The 22,210-nt window shown below is 46.6% G+C and overlaps 1 protein-coding gene across 1 annotated transcript in view; it reads left to right on the forward strand.

Annotated features, from left to right (window-relative positions):
- Positions 1-17,259: 17,259 nt before the first annotated feature.
- Positions 17,260-22,210, forward strand: part of AKAP10 (A-kinase anchoring protein 10) — a 36,756-nt gene continuing 31,805 nt past the window's right edge. Inside the window, exon 1 of the mRNA XM_075120858.1 lies at positions 17,260-17,496. Coding sequence (XP_074976959.1) covers positions 17,475-17,496 — 22 coding nt within the window. The 5' untranslated portion in view covers positions 17,260-17,474. The remainder of the gene's footprint in view (positions 17,497-22,210) is intronic.

Consider the following 22,210-nt stretch of genomic DNA (forward strand, 5'->3'; position numbering starts at 1 on the left):
TTGCTTTCAGTACCCCGCAACATCTTCCCCTGGGATTTCACCCTGGTGTGGAATAATGATGCCCAACACCCCTGGAAAGTCATGGGAGAATGGGGAGCATAGCCCATGACCCCTGGATGCCAGGGGCGGTTCCACCTGGGAGTACAATTCCTGAACTAGAGCTCATGTTGGATAAATATGTACTTATATACGGTCCCAATAAGGCGGGACTGGATCGTACAGCCGCCTGGCTGCTGTGGCAAGCAGGCTGGCAATGGCAGGCGGCAAAGAGTCAGATTGCCACGGAAATAGATTCACTCAAGGACTGATGGGATGAGTTGGAGAAGGAACGGGACATGTGGAAGGCGCAGGCTCTGACTGCTAGCGCCCAGGCATCTTCCCTCTCTGGAGCCGCAGTGCAGGTGGTGGCAGGAGAGGAGGAGCGGGAGCGGGTGGATGGAGAGAATGCTGCTCTGAGCCCAGCAGTAACCTGCCTGAAGGATCTGGTCCTGGAGGGGTCTGCCCGGGAGAACAGGGCCCGGGGGCGCTTATTCAGCCCGGGTCGCCACCGTTTGGGTGAAAGCCCAGAGGGGTGTGGGACCATATGATGATTGGGATGGGGATATCTGGTGTGATCCGGATCCCCCGGATGCAGACCCCGGACGGCTGGACCCCAGACACCGTGTTGAGGCCGTCCGGAGGATGGTCTGAAACTATGGGCCTGCGCCCGCAGGGGGCGGGGCAGCCCCTATACCAGACACTGTGGCAGAGACCGAGTTGACTCCCGCACAAGCAATAGAGTTAATAAAAACCCGGGATGGCCCCTCATGCTCCGGGTTCAGCTGGTGAGCCCGGGATATGGTGACCCTCTGAACCTCACTGAGACCAGACGGGTGTTAAAAGCCACGTCCGGGTTGGGAGGAGATTTAGCAGGGGCGGCTCGGCAGCAAGCCGGTCATGCCGCACACAATAGCATCTTTGATACGTTGGCGGGGATGGCGCCTGCCGTGGGGCCACGCGCGTTGCTGGTCTCGGCAGCTGCTGCGCCTGGGGAAGAACCCGTCCGGTCCATAGAGAGAATGGTTCTCCTGGCACGTTTGTGTGGCCGGGGTGTGGCTGCCACAGCAGGAGGGCAGGTGCCCCCGACCACAGCTCGAATAGCTCTGCCTCCGGAGGAACGGAGGCTGATTGCTCAGGGTCTCCCAGTCCACGCGCAGCAGGCCATCAGGAGATGGAGGCCCGGGGAACCCGCGGATATGGAAGGTTTATTTTTTGTTAGGTTCTCTAATAATCATTTTGTTGTTAAGTTTTGCGCTTGATACATTGGTATGGTGAGTTACATGTTCTTGTATTGTTAAATCCACTTTACTGTGGTACTCCTACAGATCTTATTTGTTGTGTGTACTTAAGGGTTAGGGTTGACTTTTATTCTTTGACAGCTATTGCAGCATCAAACTTGGGCCTCATTTTGTTTGTCATTGTACCCAATTATTGTCAGGGTGATGGCTTTATTGTAGTCCCAATTATTATAATTGTGATGATTTGCATTCGTGTTTATATTATATCTAGTGTTTAGTCAATTGTAATGGTTTTAGTTATATTCGCCTGGTTATGACTGTTTGGTTTGTTTGCCACAGATCACCTGTGCCCTACAATGACAACTACTACTGTAATAATCATAGATCAAGGGGTGAAGTCTTGTTGGAGCAGCTGTGATCTGTATGCCTTTGCTCTGCATAACCTGTACGCTCCAAAGGTCTGTTACACTTCCGCCCCCCCGTTTTGTCTCCTCTCCCTCTTTGAATACCGTGAAATGGCTTTCCCCCTCCCCCTCCCTCCTGGAATGCTTGTGGGATGAATAGGCTGGTTGAACAGCTGGAAGATCAGAAGAGCTCCCAGGTAGACAAGGTGTCTGGGACACTAATTATGCAGCAATCACATACCCAGTGCATGGACACTGGCCAACCAACCAGACGCGGCCAAGTCATCTCTAGTCGCAGGCCATGAGGAGCAGGTTTTTAAAAGGGGAAGGGGCCACGTGCTCAGGAGTGCACTCGCAAGCTTGGACCTCCCGTGAACGCCCTTCGCCCGGAGCGCCTGGCCAGTGGTTCGCCGCATTGCATTCCATCGTGCCTCGGGAAGACTGACCTCCATCGCCCTGTCCATCGCCGCACTGTGGGACACTTACCTGGAAGGATCCTGACATCTCCAGTGACGTGCCTGTCCTGGGAGCGTGAGTATGCAAGTGTGAGTGTGACCCAAGCCCCCTTCTTTTCAGCTTAGCTATCAGTCTATTAAACGCACTGCTTTCTGCCAGACTCTGGTGGGTCATTAGTCCTCCCTAAGCTTACTAGCTGGCCCAATTTCAGGTAACAGACTTAACCAGCAAATTCAGCGGCTGGAGGCATGTTTGAGAGCACAGATGGAGAAGGAACTAAACAACCCAGAAAGGGAGGACCTCCAGCTCACCAGTTGGAGAGTGAAACCATACTTTCAGGGGATAGATGCTTTCCCAAAAGGAAAGCCATATAGCCTGTGTGCCTGCGAGATCATTTGCGTGGAAATACCCAGATGTTTTGTTCTGATTGACAAACTCAACTAGAAGGCTTAGTAACTAAGGTACCGTACAAATCTTTTGCTTGGAGTAAAGGAATTAATATTCTGGTCAATTATACAACTGAACAGAGATAGCAGATATTTTATAACACTGCGTATACAGGGCCTGATCCTTCTTCTACAGGGGCAATGGCCAAATAGAAATTGATTTCCATGGCAGCAGCTTCAGGCTCTTCCCGTCCTTTGCTGGAAATGAAGGTGCAATTACATGGGTTTATTTTTCTGTGTTTCTACTGTTATTGAGGTTTGCGATTCTTCATAATCTCCCACATATCAGGTGCTGTTATGCACTACATCACTGGCAGTCCATGCAACAAAGTACAGATATTTGGAATCCTTCGGCACCTCACCAGTACTTTGGTCATCAAATAATGATACTTCCCCTCCACCCCTAAAGTATTCTGACTTCTACATATGTCGTGTGTTTCTATTATGATCATGGTTGCTATTCATTAATCCGTCCTCATGAGGACTATTTCTAGTATTCCAAGGGTTGAGAAGCTTCCTAGAGACTTTTAAAAACAATATGAACATACTAAGTGACTTGCGAGCTTCTGTGTGGAAAAGATATTTTCATTTAATTTATTGAGATAAATTCAATGAAAATTATATTTTTCCCTCTGTGTTTCAACTATTTCCTATTTCATTTCAGCTCTGGATGCTGCAACTACAGAGGTTAAAACAGAAGGAGGCAGTGGAATCCCTCCTCTCTGCTGATTCTTCCCACAGTGACTTCTACCACCCCATAACGCTTGACGGATTATGCAATGCATTCACTCTGTCCTCATCCTATACCACAGCTTGAGAAGTTTCCTAGTGACATTTCTAACATATGTGAACTGAGCATAAGATTTGTAAGATGATGAGGTGTAGAAAGATATTTTCATGTAACGTATTGACATGAATACAATGGAAACATTTATTTTTCCCTTTGTGTTTCAACCAAATTTCATTTCATTCCAGCTGAGGTGCAGTGACTACAGCAGGAGGAAGGAGGGGCGGGTTCATCTGTCAACTTCCTCATGGAAGTGGCTGTCATTCCATCTCCAGACTCAGCAGATTCTACGGTTTCTGCACTGATCAAAAAGATCTCTCTCGAGACACAGAGATCTGCAGCATCTGCCTCAGCTCTGGTCCCATTAGATTCCCTGCCCCTGTCCTTTTAGTGCCAAGTAATATTTTCGGAACTACTATCCACCGACACAAAACTTGGGAGAGAGGTGGATCCTCACTAGATCTGATGCCACCAGCAGGTTTATTACCTAAATCCAACATTTAAAATGATAGTAATTTTTAGGCATTGTTCTTGTTAATTCTGAAAGTTTAATACATTCTGGTGGTTGGTGGCAAGGAGCACACAGGCCTGATTTGGAGGCTCTGGAGGGGTGGCACCAGTTGGCCAGAAAACTGAGGGATAGAATTGCTGACGTGAGTGTACACGAGCCTAATTCATATGGCTTGATTTGTTTGTGTGCATGTCGGGCGGTGGGGAGGGGGGTGTCTGTCTGTAAGACTTGTGAATTCTAGTTGATATTATGAAGTTGTTGTCGTTATGAAATTTCCACATACATACACAGAAACCCCTTTCTGTGTGTATCCATCCTGTTGGACAGGACCTACAGCAGGTACTCACTAGGCTGAGGACAATGGGAAACATCCTTACGCTAAGTAGGGAAGCAGTTTGGCCAAGGTGGCGTTAAGGAGAATGGGGGTTAGGAGTGGAACGTTACTGAAGGTCGACAAAGAGACAGGTGACAAAAACCAAAGGTTCTAAAAGAACTCACTAGGGGAAGACCCACAGGACATTTGGGGAAGAGGATAAACTGGCCAAGGTCAGGTTACCGGAGCTGGGGGGAGAAGGCTCTGTCTGGGTGCCTATAAGTGATGCACTGCAACAGAAGGATGTTGGATGACACCAGGTGACCCTGATCCAGGCCCATGGAAGGGCTTGGTGCGTTGAGGAAACTGAGACAGGGAATTGCGTGTAGGGTTTACAATTTTTCTTCCAATCTGTGTATTTTCTACGTGATTAAGTAAATAGCACTAGTGTGTTAGAATCCTGTGCAGAGTGTCTGGGTGTTAGAATCTACAACAGGGTGGCCAACCGGAGGCTGAGAAGGAGCCAGAATTTACCAATATACATTGCCAAAGAGCCACAGTAATACTCAGCAGCCCCCCACATCAGCTCCCCCACTCCGCTCCCAGCGCCTCTCACCCACCGGCAGTCCAGCCGATCAGCACCTCCCTCTCCGCATCTCCTGATCAGCTGTTTTGTGGCATGCAGGAAGCTGTGGAGGGGACAGGGGAAGAGCGAGGTCACGGTAGGCTCAGGGAATGGCACGGAAAGGGGTGGAGTGGGAGCAGGGCCTGTAGCAGAGCAGTGAGAACCCCCCAGCACATTGGCAAGTTGGCGCCTGTAGCTCCAGCCCCGGAGTCGGTGCCTGTACAAGGAGCCGTATATTAACTTCTGAAGAGCCGCCTGTGGCTCCGGAGCCATAGGTTGGCCACCCCTGAGCTACACTTACTACATGGTCCCTGGAAGAGGTAAACACCTAGGGGTGTACTTCTGGGAGAGAACATGCTGAAGCACATTCTGAGCTTCAAAGATGTCCCCGTTGACATCTCGGACAGGCCCTAGTTGTCAGCTGGCAGGATTGAACCCTGGACCTTTGAATCTTAGTATACAAGCCTTGGCTGGAGGAGCTGAAAGCCACATGCCTCTTAAACCAAGGTTGTGGCAGGCTCCTTCATCTCAGATGGTTCAGGTGGCGACCCTGGCCTTGCGGCCACAGTCAGCACCGGCCCTGGCCTTGTGGCCATGAAAGTCAGTATGTACAGCTTTCCTCCGGGTGTCTTCTTCAAGGACCCAGAATATTCACAGCTACATGCTGAAATGGAACCTCAATGATGGGGAATGGTTGAAGAGGGGCCGTGCCCTGGTCTTGGGCTTCCCACCCTCTGCCACACCTCACGATACGAGACATAGTTAGAAACGTCCTTGCCGATTCCCTCCCAGTGGAATGACTTCCCCAAATGGTCTTTGGTCCTGTTCACCCCAGCATGGCCACTAGGGTGATGGTGGGCTAAGCTCAAGAGCTTTTTCCTCTACTTAGTTGGAACTACCAACTGTCTCTGAGGATGGCAGTCCTCCTTGTGCCCACCAGAAAAGGTCTCCTTGTGTAAGAGTCCTCCTTCTACAACAAACCCGGACCTATTAGAAGAGCTGAGAGGTGGTGGGTTGCTCCGGGCCGCCATCCAAGCTCCCTTGAGACTCTCATCCACTTCCTGCTCTGCGTGGAACTGCTCCCTTGATGCTGGAGATATTAGTTCGTTGGGTTGTGGACTTGCGCTTGGTCCCCCTGGAAGCGATGCAGGTGACGGGGATGTCTCCGTTGACTGTGAACTGCTCTCCGCTGGCGCACTAGGTGGTATTTCAGGCTCTGGTTGAGCCCCTTGCGCCGGTTTAGCTGCTGCTGCAGGTTCAGGCTCCATGGCGCCCCTTGGTGCTGGCTCCCCGGACTCTGGTGGGGTTGTAAGCACGGGCTCTGATGCTGACTGCTCCGCCCGTTCCAATCCTTGCGGCCATCGGGGGGCCGGCCTGCCACTGGCCTTGTTAGTCTCTAAGGTGCCACAAGTCCTCCTTTTCTTTTTGCGAATACAGACTAACACGGCTGCTACTCTGAAACAAGTGAGTGAGTTTTCCTAACAACTATGGAACACTGTTAATGTCACTCACTTAATGAACGTAGGTGTAGCATTCAGGCCATGCAGTGTTTTTACCACAATAATATTAAAACTCTGTGATAACAACAGATGCACAAACATATCAATTCCACACTGGGCCTGTCTTTCTCTTACCAACAATGGATCTTACACTTCCTTGTTTAGCAAAAAGTTCTGTCAGTAGCTGACTCTGGATCATCATGACTTAAATATAAAGGATTGATTACATTTCTTACCTGCCTTCAGTTACCAGTGTTGTTTTTTTAACTGCATGGCAACCTAAACTTATGTGTGTCTGGAAAGAGTGATAAATAAACATTTGTGTTTCTCTCCATGTTCCACCTGAGAGAAAAGCTGAAAGGCTGTGCCACCTGGCCTCAGAATTGATGGGCAATGTCAAATATCACGTCAGCGAACTTGTAGCTTCATTTAAGCCCCCAAGCTGCAGTTGGATTCAAGCAGGCAAACCCTTATTTCCATGCTGAATCCCATTGACATCAAGAGCACATGGGTCCAGCTGCACAGATTCAATTATAGGATTGGGGCCATAGCGATTTAAGGGCATCTTTTTAAAGGGCAATTAGCCACACAGAATGGAATTCTTTTTTAAAGCCCAAGTGGTTTAGAAGCACACATGCTATCACATTTCAATTGGATTCATGCTCCTAAATCACTTGGGCCCTTGTGAAAATTGGCACCCACCCTCCCAGCTTCTATTGGACATCACTGGGAGATAGTCACTTACCTTCCCTTTGTGCCTGTGAAAATTGCCTCCTTCATGTCAGATAATTTTCTACATAAAGTTGAAAATGCAAGCAGGGTAGAAATCACAAAGTGGTTGGGTTGCAGGGGATGTTGATTTTTCGGAAAATAAAAGCCAGACACACCCGCGTTTCTCTTCTGCAGAGTCATTTTGAATATACCATTTTGTAGAGAACGTTCAAAATCCTAATGATGCTTCTGAAATCCATGGATAGATCAAGCTTTTACTGTCAAACTGTCGGGCCACTCCTGCCCAGTCCCTTCATTTCTGTTACATGTTGCATTGCTTTTCATGAACTACAGGAGAAACTTGGCCTTCACCGTTGGAATTATACCAGGCAAAAGCCACTAGCCACCTACCCGAGTGGCACAGGTTGTTTGAATCTGAATAGTCATCTCAGGCTGCTCTGATCAGGGCACAGGAGGCAGTGTCAACCAGCTAGGAGGGCTAGAAAGAGCAAGTAAACTGGAGCATGGCAAGCAACTGATGTCTTGTTATGCAACAGTGTCCCTGGGGTAGGTTTCAGGTCAGAGCTGCTTTTGGAAATTACTTTCACTTCCATCACTGGCTCAGGGAGAAAGACTTCCCAGAGGCTTCAGTTTGCAGGGATGCCTTGTCCAAAGACCTTCCCCCTCAGCGTGTGGATATAATTATGTGGGTTCACAGGTTAGTGTCTGCTTAACTTAAGCCCTTGGAGAAGGAGCAAGGATTGCTCAGAGGTTCTCCGTGCAGGTTTTTCCTATGCATATGCACAATCACTACTGTGCCCTGCTTCATAAGGCTGTCCCAGACTGCAAAGGTGCTCAAAGATGTTTTGCAAAAAGAAAAGGAGGACTTGTGGCACCTTAGTGACTAACAAATTTATTTGAGCATGAGCTTTCGTGAGCTACAGCTCACTTCATGGGATGCAAGATGTTTTGGTAGTTCTCAATTAAGGTCACTAGCACCCTCTGGTGGTTTGTAGTGAGGTTTCCTGGGTAGCTTCAAATAGGCGTTCAGGAAGGTTCAATTCCCATGATGTGGAGTGACAGAGAAATTATTAGCCCTCTCACTGACAGAGCATCTGAATCAAAATCTGGAAATACATATGGGTCCCACGTTTGAGTTTAGAATATTTATGATTTTCTTGCATGTGTCTGTATATTTTTCACTGGGCTTTTTTACTGCCTGACGAATCCGTGGATGGGGCCAAAATAACACAACTCCTCTCCTCCTGGCATGCTGGATTGGGGAAATACCCTGGGAACACCATGTCTTGCATTGTTTCTAACACTCTCCCTGCATCATAATAAAAGTCTTTGAAAGAAACATAAACACAGACACCAAGATATTGGCTTTAAACGGAATGTCCCTGTTTGGGGTTTTAATCAGGTACCTATGGCACCAAAATGCACAGTCCTAGAAGCAGCACTATGGTTCTGACGCAAGGGTCCTCAGAAGCTGGGAGGGGTACAGATCATGGATGATATCTTATAAATACAGATTTCAAGGGCAAGCAGTGTCTCGTGTTACCAGTAGACTGCCCAAGGGGTGTCTTTACAGTGGGACAGAACACAGGGGAGGTGACCAACTGACCTGACCCTCCCTGCCCAGTGCTCTCTGCCCTCCATGCCTGGCTGGGCCCCTGGGACGGACCCACCTCTCCTGACACCTGGCTCTGTATCTTCCTAAAGAAACATGGGCTGGGGGGGGGACGGGGGCGGGAATGCAGGGTCACATCTCCCCTGCTCCCAATATCTGCCAGGGTTCACACCAGAATGTGGCCAGCAGCAGCCTTTTGGCACTGTGCGGGAGGGAAGGGACAGGAACTGCTTCCAGTCACGGGGGGGGCGGAAAGGGATGACTTGGCCTGTGTCTCTGCAGAGCTCATTTCTTCTCCCACCACTCCTGTGTGGCTGGAAGCAGCTTGTCCCTTCCTGCCCTCACAGTGTCAAAAGGCAGCTAACACCTCCAGGCTGCTGCTGGCCACTGACATAACCCAGCTGCCTCCTGTCCCGTGGCTACAACTTGGGCAGGAAGGGGTTAAGCCCTAAGGATGCATTGTGCACCCCGGTCCAGGGAACCTGACTTCAGGGGCTTCAGTGAACCCGGCCAGAGAGGTGGCTCAGCAGGGGAGGGTATCGAGGGGACGGAACAACCCTGTGCTGAGCGGTGAAGAGGGTGCTAAGACCCTGCTCGGGGGGCTGTTGTGGAGCCTGTAGGTTTGGGGTGTGGAAAGGCTAGAAATCGCTTCCCTCTGCCCCTGCCACTCCAGAGCATAGCTGAGGGGTGGAGAGGCTTCCCCGTGCGAGCGCTGTGCTTCCTCCTGGCCAGCACCCCGGGCCAGAGGGTCTTGGGCTTTCCCAGGGCACCAGCCCAGCCAGAGGCAGTGGGGGAAGGAAGGAGGCTGCTGGCCAGGCTGTTGGTGAGCTGAGCACTCCGACCAGGGGCTGGTTCTCCAGACAGCGCTGGGAGGGGGACACGGCCACCACGGGGGATATGGAGGAGCAGCGGGGCTGGAGGGGGGGAAGGGGCAAAGCCGGGAGAGGACAGCGAAAGGGGAAGGACATGAAAGGCCGATGGGTGGGCAGCAGAGGCGACATGTAACTGGCCGCTGCCTGCCGCCTGCCCACACTCACCAACCACCACAGCTCACAGTCAGTGCCAGCCGGAAACGGGTCTCCCACAGTATTCTTGTCAGCAAGTTAAGGAAGTATGGGCTGGATGAATGCACTATAAGGTGGGTAGAAAGCTGGCTAGATTGTCGGGCTCAACGGGTAGTGATCAATGGCTCCATGTCTAGTTGGCAGCCGGTATCAAGTGGAGTGCCCCAAGGGTCGGTCCTGGGGCCGGTTTTGTTCAATATCTTCATAAATGATCTGGAGGATGGTGTGGATTGCACTCTCAGCAAATTTGCGGATGATACTAAACTGGGAGGAGTGGTAGATACGCTGGAGGGGAGGGATAGGATACAGAAGGACCTAGACAAATTGGAGGATTGGGCCAAAAGAAATCTGATGAGGTTCAATAAGGATAAGTGCAGGGTCCTGCACTTAGGACGGAAGAATCCAATGCACCGCTACAGACTAAGGGCCGAATGGCTAGGCAGCAGTTCTGTGGAAAAGGACTTAGGGGTGACAGTGGACGAGAAGCTGGATATGAGTCAGCAGTGTGCCCTTGTTGCCAAGAAGGCCAATGGCATTTTGGGATGTATAAGTAGGGGCATAGCGAGCAGATCGAGGGACGTGATCGTTCCCCTCTATTCGACATTGGTGAGGCCTCATCTGGAGTACTGTGTCCAGTTTTGGGCCCCACACTACAAGAAGGATGTGGATAAATTGGAGAGAGTCCAGCGAAGGGCAACAAAAATGATTAGGGGTCTAGAACACATGACTTATGAGGAGAGGCTGAGGGAGCTGGGATTGTTTAGTCTGCAGAAGAGAAGAATGAGAGGGGATTTGATAGCTGCTTTCAACTACCTGAAAGGGAGTTCCAAAGAGGATGGCTCTAGACTGTTCTCAATGGTAGCAGATGACAGAACGAGGAGTAATGGTCTCAAGTTGCAGTGGGGAAGGTTTAGATTGGATATTAGGAAAAACTTTTTCACTATGAGGGTGGTGAAACACTGGAATGCGTTACCTAGGGAGGTGGTAGAATCTCCTTCCTTAGAGGTTTTTAAGGTCAGGCTTGACAAAGCCCTGGCTGGGATGATTTAACTGGGAATTGGTCCTGCTTCGAGCAGGGGGTTGGACTAGATGACCTTCTGGGGTCCCTTCCAACCCTGATATTCTATGATTCTATGGGACGGGGGGCCCTGCTGACCGAGAGCAGGCACGCAGCGGAGGCTGTGCTGACGGACCAGCAGGGGGAGTGGCCGGCCCCGTGCGCTGCTTCTTCATCTCACCACCAGCTTTGCACACCAGTTCTCGGCCACTGGACCCCATTACTTACTGCTGGCGGGTGGGTGGCTGGTGAGCAGGGATCAGGCCAGCAATAGGACCCAGCAGTAGTGATGTGGGGGGGGAGAGACAGAAAATATGGACAATTTGCCTATTTTTAAGAAAAAGTCAGGACACCTGTAGGAGGGCTTAAATACAGGACTGTCCCTTTAAAAACAGAACGTCTGGCCACCCTAGTTATATCCAAGACCTCCCAGTTCCCAGAATTCAGCTGCTCAGATTCCTGCCTCCCTCTGGTGAGTGTTTTTCACCACTTTGCTCTGTACTGCAGTTTTTCACCCACCCAGACATTGCAAATGAAATGGAAAACCCAGCACCACAGACCTTCCAGCCGGCCTCCTTCTGGAATCACTCCCCCTCTGGTCGCGCCTTGCACTCACTGGATCAAGACAATGAGAGGTCCCAGTGTTTTAATTGCGGCTCGGCATCATTCTTTATCAAGTCAGCTAATCTTTGCCTGGCTGGAATATGGAATAATTCCCTTCTTTGAAAACCTCTGCATAGCTGAGCAGGCCGTAGAAACTCTCTCACTCCCATTAATACTAAAGGACTGAGGTCATCCACATATGACATTTTAAATTAATTTTGTGTGTGTGTAGCCACCTGTTTTCCTGTAAATAAGAATTCTAATCAAACCCACTTTGATTTCAACCTGAAAACACCGCATATGCTAACGGTATCAGTCTCTCTTGTTAATCACACAGCTTTCCAGCTGTATATAATGAAGTATATTATATTTTTCTGACGTATCCTCTTTCAGCATTAACTCCTAGATTCTTAGCTGTTCAAATTTTCATGCATCGTTTTTCTCAACTCAATGAATACAGTTTGTGTTAAAAAACATTTCTCTTCAGTGTCTGAAATGCAAATACAACGCATTGTGCTGGTGCTTGAAAATGAAACCGACTATAAACAGAAAATGTACTGCTCAGTCCAGTTTCATTGTCCCAAGCTGAGTGAAATGCAAAAAATAAAGCAAGCAGCATGACTGACAAAACACATGTACGGGTTTTTTTAATGCTTTCTGTTTTAATTAATAGTCTACAATATTATTAACAAAGATAAAGGAAATATTTGGAATATATGATTTTTAAACTGATAGTGTCCCTTTAAAAGTACCTTCCATCTTGATCCTTATACATTTTGTATACTACAGCCCTGATCCTGCAAGCTGATCTATCCAGTTAGACCCTTACGAAGTCCCATTGAATGAATGGGGTTCCACATGAGTTCAGTGGTGATCGTATTGCAGGACTGGGGCCCATAGACCAACATCATTCATGCAAAACCTTGTGTTTCTGTGTGAGCTGATTTAGGCCCAATTGTCCTTCCTCTTCACTCATGTGAGTAACCCTATTGAAATCAGCAAAATTACTCTCATGAGTAAGGTCCGCAGGATCTAGTCAGTACCATGCAGTGTTTCAGTATATCAGAATTTACCTGCTCCTGTTTCATTGGCTGACTTATGCAACATCCTGGAAATCAAGACTGATGCTAGAAAAATCTACAAATGGTACTCACTCATTTTTGTTTTTTTCTGAACACAATAATTAGACAGAGCAGCTCACTTTGGTTAATTATCTGAGTATGAACTGCCTAGTGATTAATAATTTCTAGTTCCACATGATTAATTATGCCCAAACACTACATCCCATTTGATCCTATTAAAAATTAAAGTTTATTTATTTATCTAAATATGGAGAGGAGGCAAATTCACCACTCAACTAAGAGCTAAAGAGATTTTTATTTTCCTTTGAATAATGAGGAGATATCTCCCCCCAGCCTCTGTGATATTGGCCAGGGTATGTCCTGAAGTCATATTTTAGCTGATTGCTCAGTTAATTAAACTGTCATGTTCTGCTAAAAGCACCAAAACCTTTTATGCTTCCAAGTTAGAGCTTCAGGGCCCAAGGCTGACTTATTTCCTGTGGAGTATAACTTTTACTCTTCTACAAATTTGCAAAAGAGGAGGGGAAATTTCAATCATAGATATGCAATTCAGGCCAAATACACTCAGGATTTCATTAGTCATTTAGGACCTCCTCTAAAGCCCATCAAAGTCAATGAGAGTCATCCCTTTGGATCTGTCCCTTAGGAAAGAGCTGCTGTTCCCTTTCCTGCTGACACGGGGTGATACCCAAACTTTATCCACCCAAGAGACCACATTAGCAGCCTGGCAGATACCTGAGAGTGTTACCTTGTTTATTTCAGCCATCCACATTTTGCATGGAATGGACCACCTTGATCCAAGTAAATAGCCATAGCTAAGCCTGTTGGACCACCTGGTGGTAAAACTTCCAAAGTGCAGGTTCTCCCTGACTAAATCAGGATGAGCATGGAAAAAACTGGACAGGTGCATTGTACTGTAAAGGGCCTTAAAAGGAAATCAGGGTCAAGAGCTGTATACTGGAAAGCTCATAGCTAACGCTTGTCCTCGCTTGTTTCTAATGATGAGGTGTGCCATTAAAGGGACTGAGCCTGTGGTTTATTCCTTGCTCTGGGTTATGCATAGCACTGAATTGGTTTTCTGGCACCTCCCATGGAGCTGCACCTGTGATGAATTATGGGCCCATTTCATGAGTGTAGTAAAGGTCAGTGAGTCTGTGGCAAGGTCAGCAACAGAACTTGGGTGAAATCCTCACTCCACTGAAGTCAATGGGAGTTTTACCATTGACTTCACTGGGATGAGATTTCATCCGAAGAATCTTGATTCCCAGCACCGTTCTTTAACCACACAAATAAAATCAAGGACATTCAAAGAGATGAACATGCTCTCTCATAAACTTCCCTTGTTTTTAAATAGGCACAGTGTGGAAGTATTCATGGTATATAACAAAAAAAATAAAATCCTTGCTGTCTGGAGTCCGATAGGCACAATGAGACAGGATTAGGACCAAAGTGCTGGCTTTAAATCTTTATTATGATTATTTTTATGACAGTATTTATTTGTCACATAGTGTCATAAATCTGCATAATTCTTTATAGAAAAATACAAACAGTGGGTGAAATCCTGACCCCACTGAAGTCAATAAGAGTTTGTCATTGACTTCTGTGGAGCTCAGATTTCACCCCATGTCACTGCTCCCAAAGTGTAGTACAATCCAGAGCCCGATCCTGTAGCTGGATCTGCACAGGCAGACCCTTTGAAACACATGAAGCCCATCGGACGTTAAACAGCGCAGGGCTGTGACCGTGTGGAGCACTCTGGAGGATTGTGTTAGTTTTCTCTGTATAATTGCCATGTTTAAAAAGACAAGTACTTGCTCATGGAAGGTACTTTGTTTGCCAGGAGCTGTGATTTTAGGGTTTCTTACTGTGGGACATGTTTTTCTTCCGGATTTGCTCACTATTTGCATATTTTGGCTACTATTAGCCTCTTGTATTGTGTATTGATAATTAATTTAATATGGTATTTATAAAATGGTCCTCTTGGATCAGCCTCTGAGCACAAAAACGTATCAGAGCGCACCAAAAAACACGTTAACAATTACAATGTTAAAGGGAAATAATTAGTTGCTAAGGGGTGTTGATCAGGAGCTGCTTCGTACTCTAAAGATGGCTGCATTTCAAAGATGAGTGAAGAGATGCTTATGAATCTCTTATGTAATCCACAGATTGGGAGGTTTTAACTAATTAATATTTGTAAAGCAAGTTGAGATTCTTCAATTAAATATTCTATAGCAGGGTAGGTTATTTATTATTAATATTCTTTATTATTATTTTATTATATTATTAATATTATTGTTGTTATTATTATTTATTTTTTACAGAGTTTTCTGATGGGACAAACTTCAGCATCATCTTGATACCAGGACAGTTACATTGCACAGTGATGATGCTGCATTGGCATATCATAATGCAATGACATCACAGAGTATCACAGCTTCCTCCCATGCATCTTTACAACATGATGATGGTTTTACAGTTCTGGATGCTTTTAATGTCCTACAAGCTGGGCTTCCAAAGTGCAGGTTCTCCCTGACTAAATCAGGATGAGCATGGAAAAAACTGGACAGGTGCATTGTACTGTAAAGGGCCTTAAAAGGAAATCAGGGTCAAGAGCTGTATACTGGAAAGCTCATAGCTAATGCTTGTCCTCGCTTGTTTCTAATGATGAGGTGTGCCGTTAAAGGGACTGAGCCTGTGGTTTATTCCTTGCTCTGGGTTATGCATAGCACTGAATTGGTTTTCTGGCACGCATCACAATTATGAAGTGCGCTTTTTATATAAAGTCTGATTCAGGGGAAACTTTCACCTTGTGGGATCTTGAGGAAGCCAGTTCCTTGCTCTGTGTCTCAGTTTCCCCATCTGTAGAACTGCAATAAGAATACCAAGCTATCACAAGAGATTGTATTTGTTAATGTTTGTAAAGAGCCTTATACTCTTCTGGGCACTCTTGGAATACAAAGTATCATTATTTTATTATTATTCTACTTCCCATTAATTGTGCTTGTCATCCACAGCATATTATATCCTTTCATTTGAGGATTTTTGAACTAACTATAAAAATCTCAAACAGGATTTTTATAATATCTGAGACTGCATGATGCAATTAAACAAATGTTTGTGTTTTTCTAAGGTTCACCCTTCAAACCTCTACTTAAGGATTTTCCCACGTCCAAAATGGACGTTTGAGCCTGCAAACTTTATTTGTGTTGCAATATTTATATTGCATTGAATACAAATGTTCTACTTCAGGTCATAAGCCAGCTGAAATAGTAGCCACTGTAGTCAGTGACTACTGACCCTCAAGGTTTGTTATGATGTAAGACCTTGGGCCCCAATCCTGCAAACACATAGATAGTGCTTAACTCTTTGCACTGCAGATAGCCTCATTAGACTAAATGGGACTACTCATAGTGTGTTAAGCTAAGTACATATGTCTTTGCAGGATAGTGCTTTGCAAGGATGGCGTAGCAATCTTGGTGACAGATATTCGCATCAACTGAAACCAGAAGATACTATTACACTTACATTTGGGGCTTGGCAGAATCTTACCCAGAGGCAGGCTATTCCATAATTGCCCATTATGGGGGCTTTACACTTTCCTCTGAAGCAACTGATACAAGCCACTGTCAGAAAGAGTCTGTTGAGCTAGATGGGCAATTGATTTGATCCAGAATGGCGATTTTTATGCTCTTGTGTTGTCAGAATTAGCTTCTATATGTCTCAGGGCAGAGAATTTCATTCTGTTTTCTTAACTGTTTGTAAACAACATGGTACCTATACAGCTCTTTAGAAATAATCATGGCAATGTTGTGTCATAACTCTAATGTCCTTTGTGGTAGAGAAGAAATAAAATTTGCTTGTCTGAATACAAAGAGGGTACTTTACTGAGACATCTGGAGACAGATGAACACTTACTAACTGACACAGTCTGTGTGGCCTAATGTCACAAGTCAAAGTATCTCTAAGTTCTGGCTAAGACTAGTAGGGTGGGAACTTTTGCTGGCTATACAACACCAGTCTGTGGGCGTTTTGAGACAAAACGATGAAGCCACATTGTGCTCTGACAACATTTTGACACAGTATGGAAGCACAGTATGGAGTGCCACAGTGACACTGCTTCTGTGTGATGGTGTGTGGCAAGAACAAGGATTTGATCCAGTGTGATGTTACATGGCAGTAGAGTTGCCAACCCTCCAGGATTGTCATGGAGTCTCCAGGATATAAAGATTTATCTTTAATTAAAGATTATATCATATTCCTCCAGGAATGTGTCCAACCACAGTTGGCAACCCTACGTGGCCGTGATGCTGTGTTGACGTGGCACCATGGCCCGCGTCAGTGGTGTTTTGAGAGCAGGTGATGCTGTTATAATACAGCGTGATGACATCACATCTCAGCGTGATGACATTGTGACCCAATGGGACATTACATCGTGGCGCCCTCATGCAGCAAGATGCTGTTACATCAAAGCCGGATGACATCACACCACAGCCAGGCAAATGCCACATCATAAAGGCGGAGTGAGCCCCACAGGAGAAACTGACATTTTCCTTCCCCGCCCCCAACCTTTAACGTGGGGACGAAGCCCCACTTCCCCCTGTCTGGGGCTTCTTGCCCTTATCCAAAATGGCTGCCTGCCCTAGCCTCAGGCATTTTGCCATTATCCAAGATGGCTACCGGCTCTGGGTCCCTTTGCCCTTATCTCAGCGGCCTTCCCGTACTTAGCATGGCGGCCTGACGCCGAGGCCGCCATCTTGGGGGAAGGCAAGAAGCCGCGAGTCTTGCCGCGCCGCTGTTTCCCGTCATGCCTCACGAGCTCCGCTCGCCTCTCCTCCGTTCGCCCCGGAAGAGGGAGCTCGGCGGTGGCAGTTGTTGACAATATGGCGGCTGCTGGCTGCTCCGTGGGAGGAAGAGGCGGAGGGAGAGGAGCCGGCAGGAGGAGGAAGGAGTCTCATTCATAGGGAGCCCGGCCTGCTGTTCTCCCCGCCCCGCCCCGCCCCGGCACCATGTCCTTCTTCAGGCGGAAAGGTGAGGGGGCCGCCGGGCCATGGGGCTGGAGGCTGCGGGCAAGGCGGGGCCGCGGGGAGTGTGGGGGCCGCAGCCCCGAGGAGGGAGAATATGGAAGGGGGAGGCCAGGGGGAGGGAACGTAACATGGGGGTAGGAGGGCTGGGGAGGGGAAGGGACTGGCATGGCGGTGGGGAGGGAACATGGGGGGGGAGGGCAGGAGGCCTGAGGAGGGGAAATGGGGGGCAGGAGGCCTGAGGGGGCGGGAACATGGGGGGCAGGAGGCCTGGGGATGTGGGCGGCTGTAGGTGATAGGGAGGGAACTGCTCTTTCTTGGGGGCACGTAGAGAGGCTGAGGTGTGGGACCCAGGCCTTTTTGCCATGTGGGGTGGAGAGGAGCAGGCAGGACCTTGGACAAGGGATTGTAGGCACTTCCCTTCCCCCCCCACCCCCCCAATAGAGCCAAGCCTGCCAGGGGGTCTGCATATTCTTTCCCCTCTGGACACCCTTTTTCTCTCCCCTTCTCTGCTGTCAATAAGTGCTTCCCCTTCCATGTTTCTAGGGGTGTCCAAGCTATGATGATGTCTTTGATGAAGACTTCAAAACTATTAAGCATTTTATAGAAGCATGCAGTGCAAGCAATCCTCAAACAAGGGAGTTTAAAAAATAATCGGAAATGACTGAATCTTGCTCCAAATGAGTGGGACCTGTCAGATCTGCTTTCAGTAAATAATCCTGACCCCTTTCCACGCCACCACAATAAATAAAAAAAAAAAAGGCATGGTTTGGGGTGTTATGATGGGTTTAAACTCCTTTGTTTTATCCTGGCTGCTGCATCTCAGAGTGAGGTGTCTGCTGCAGTTTCTCCTTGCTTTGTAACAAGGATCTTGATGTGACCTCAGGAAATTTAAGCATATTTTGAAATAGATCCTGGTTTTAAACTTTGGTGATGCAGCTAGCCGCTTCATTCACTGGGGTGATTCTCAGATTAATTGTAACTAGCAAGGTCAGAGTTTGCATTTTCTTAAGGAAAGCCCGGTGTAACAGCTGTAAAACAGATAACTATTACATGTTGCATACTTGTTTCCTCGTTAGGTAGACGAATACAAATAAAATTTTGCATTAACCCACTCCATCTTGTTAAATTTTACCAAATTAAAATAACACTTGCATGGTATAGTAAATCATAGCGTATTAGCTACTTGTATTGTGATGGTATCCTACAGCCCCAAGCACAATGAGCGCCCATTGTGATAAATGCTGGACAAAAGCACAGATGCTACAGTCCTTACCCCAAAGAGCTTATTACTTATTATACAGAAATTATGTAACATAACTCAAGATATTAATATTTTAAGAATCCTATTTTCCTAATTCCTCTTTTCGTGCAATGAGTACGGGTAATCATTGAGTTAATGGTTTAGATCAGGGGTTCTCAAACTTCATTGCACTGTAACCCCCTTCTGACAACAAAAATTACTACATGACCCCAGGAGGGGGAATCCAAGCCTGAGCCCCACCACCCTGGGTGGAAGGGCCAAAGCCCAAGCCCCACCACCCCGGGTGTGGGGGCCAAGGTGGAAGGCCAAGGGCTTTAGTCCAAGACTGGCGGGGTGTAACCTCAACCCTTGCTGCCCGGCGCTGAAGCCCTTGGGCTTCGGCCCCAAGCCCCAGCAAGTCTAAGCCAGCCCTGGCGACCCCATTAAAACAGGGTCCCGACCCACTTTGTGGTCGCAACCCACAGTTTGAAAACTGCTGGTTTAGATTTTGTTTCTGAATTGGTTTAAAAGCAGTCAGTTGAAACGTAAATTGGTTTTTTGCTTTACATATGGGTGCTAAATTCCTCAGTTCATAATCTGTCTCTAGAGAAGTTACATCACCCAAGAAATGTAACTAAGCCTTTCTGTGCTAAGAAAAATGAGACAAACTAGCCATTATTTTCATTACTTGAAATAAATGACATGCATTCTGGGTTTTACCATTTGAGCTATTCTAAATATTTTAATTCACAAAAGATGAATCCCTTTAAGACAAAGAGTAGAACCTTACTTTTACCTGGAGTAAGTCTGTTTTACTTTCAGTTCAAAATGTACAATCAGAGGTGCTTACATTTTGATTAGGGAAAAATATTTTCAGCATGCTATTAGTGTTTGGGGACAAAAGGCTGATCCTGAAAGCTGCCAAGAACTCTTAACTCCTATGGGAGCTCAGTAGGTACTTCCTAGAATTCCTGGTGTTTAACAGCTTTCTATAACAGGCTATTTTTCAATGTGCAGAGTCTTCCATGTTTAACTATTCTTTCAATTATGGTTGATTAGTCAGTAAATGTGTCCAGTACCTGACACAGAAAATGAGGGTATGAGGATAATAACTGAAAATGGCTAATAGATGGAAGGTAACAATATAACTTAAAATATAAGATTGTAATGCCAAATATGTTTGACATTTTTCAAGTTGATTTTGTATAGAATTACTACTTGTTCTTTGAAAATAAAATAATCCTGTTGGTATTAGTGGTCTGAATCATTAGAAAATTAATGTTGTATAACACCTCTAATTTTGACAGACGCGATTTTTTTTTAAAATGGAAATCACTTCCACATTTGGAGGGTAATGTAGGTGTTTTACTGTGTGTTTGGCAGTCTGTGTAAAAATCAATCTTATCAACGTGTGATAATACTGTAGTTCAAATAGTAAAACTATGATTCCTTCAAGAGCTTCTACAACAATTAAGTCGCTGATATGAGTCTCTGGTAAAGTGTCTTATTACGGAGAAATGGATCCAAACTGCATTTTTTGTTCTGGGAGAGTGAGAAGATTTTATAAGTTTAGATAGCAGTGTTCATTGGCCAGGCTCATATTTTTCACCTACAACTGGAAGTACTTTACATGTTATAAGATTTCAAGGCCAAAGTAGCAGCACTAATTCCCGTATGTGTGTGGATTAGTGCAGTAGTCCTGGAAAAACAGTTTTAAACCCCCACTTTTCATGGGAGAAGTTCCAGAGATGCCATGAAGTCCACTACAGACTTTTTATGACAACAGCATTATTACGTGGAAGGTGCTCATATGCCATAGTAATGGGCAGCAGCGCGAAATCCTAATACAGATCCAGCTATGAACTAATGGTCAATACAAAATGTTCTTCAATTCTGTACACTGAAGTATTTTTGTATGCAGTTATTTTTATGTAGGCTCTTGTATGAAATAACCTTCCCCAGAGTAGACAATAAAGGTAATTGTGGAACAGGTACTCTGTCTTGATAAGCTAGTATGGAAACAAAGTGAAATCCAGCAAAGACAAATGCAGAGAGATTCTTATAGGAAGGAATAGTCAAATGTAAAATAGAGGGATACTGGTTTTGATAGTACTATGACTCAAGGGATCTGAGATTATTGGTTGTAGCAGAAGTGGCTGAAACTAAATGTGATAGTGCAACATTATTGCGAACAAAACCCAGTTCTTCTAGGTTGCATTAATAGAAATATATAACTAAGGCTGTGAGTTTGTCACGGAAGTCACAGATTGCATGACTTTCTGGGACCTCCGTGACTTCAGCAGCTGGTATGGCTGGCTCGGGCCCCTGCCCTCCCTCCCCCTGCAGCAACAGGAGTTTTGGTGTGGGAGGGGGCTCAGGGATGGGGGTTCAGGCATGGGAGGGGGTGAGGGCTCTGGGTGGTGCTTACTTTGGGAGACTCCCCCAGAAGCAATGACATGTTCCTCCCTCGGCTCCTAGCTCTGCATACTGCTTCTGCCCGCAGGTACTGCCCCCAGAGCTCCCATTGGCTGTGGTTCCTGGCCAATGGGAGCTGTGGAGCCAGCGCTTGGGGTGGGGGCCGCGCGCGGAGCTAGGAGCTGGGGGAGGGACTTGTCGTCACTTCCAGGGAGCTGCAAGGAACCAGTTGAGGAGCCTGCCAGCCCTGCCAACCCCCCCTCGCACCAGCATGGGTCTCCCCCCAGCACAGCCCCGAGCACCCACGGCACCCCCGGACCGCCCCCCAAGATTTAGTCGGGGTATATAGTACAGGTCATGGGCTGTGAATTTTTGTTTACTGCCCGTGACCTGTCCATGTCTTTTACTAAAAAATACCTGTGACTAAAAATGTAGCCTTACCTATAACACAAGGAAGGTTGTTGGTCTGCTCCCATGAGAACTGGTTAGGCCTGAAAGAGCTGCGTTCAGTTTTGGATACTGCATTTTAGGGAAGGTGTAAATTGGAGTCGTTGGAGAAAAGCAACAACGTTTTGAATACCCCCAACATCCTCATTTAAAAACAAAAGTATGCTGTCCAAAATCAGTATAGTTGGAGCAAATTGCTATAGTATTTTTGTAAGGGACTAAATTGGGAAAGATGAAGAGAACTGGGTGTATTTGGTGAAAACTGAGGATGGAGATAACTGTCTATAAATATCGAGAGATCTTATAAATGGGGCAATAATAAACTACATCTTTAGTTGATGAAGATGGGCCATAAGGCAAGGGGCTAGGGAAATTTAGGGTTGAATAGTAGAAGAAAAAAAAGTAACTATAAGATTTGTTAGGCATCTGAACCAGTAGCCAAAGGAGCTTATAGAAGGTTAGGAAATTCTCATTAGTGAGAATATTCAAGGCCAAATTACACACCCATCTATTAGGGATATCTTAGAAATAATATAAGCAGTCCTGCCATGGTGTAAGAAGAATGGTTAACTGATGCACATATAAAATGATACAAGACAGCTTACATTTGCTCATC

The sequence above is a fragment of the Caretta caretta genome, chromosome 17 (assembly GCF_965140235.1).
Source record: "Caretta caretta isolate rCarCar2 chromosome 17, rCarCar1.hap1, whole genome shotgun sequence".
In the NCBI taxonomy this organism is placed as follows: domain Eukaryota; kingdom Metazoa; phylum Chordata; order Testudines; family Cheloniidae; genus Caretta; species Caretta caretta.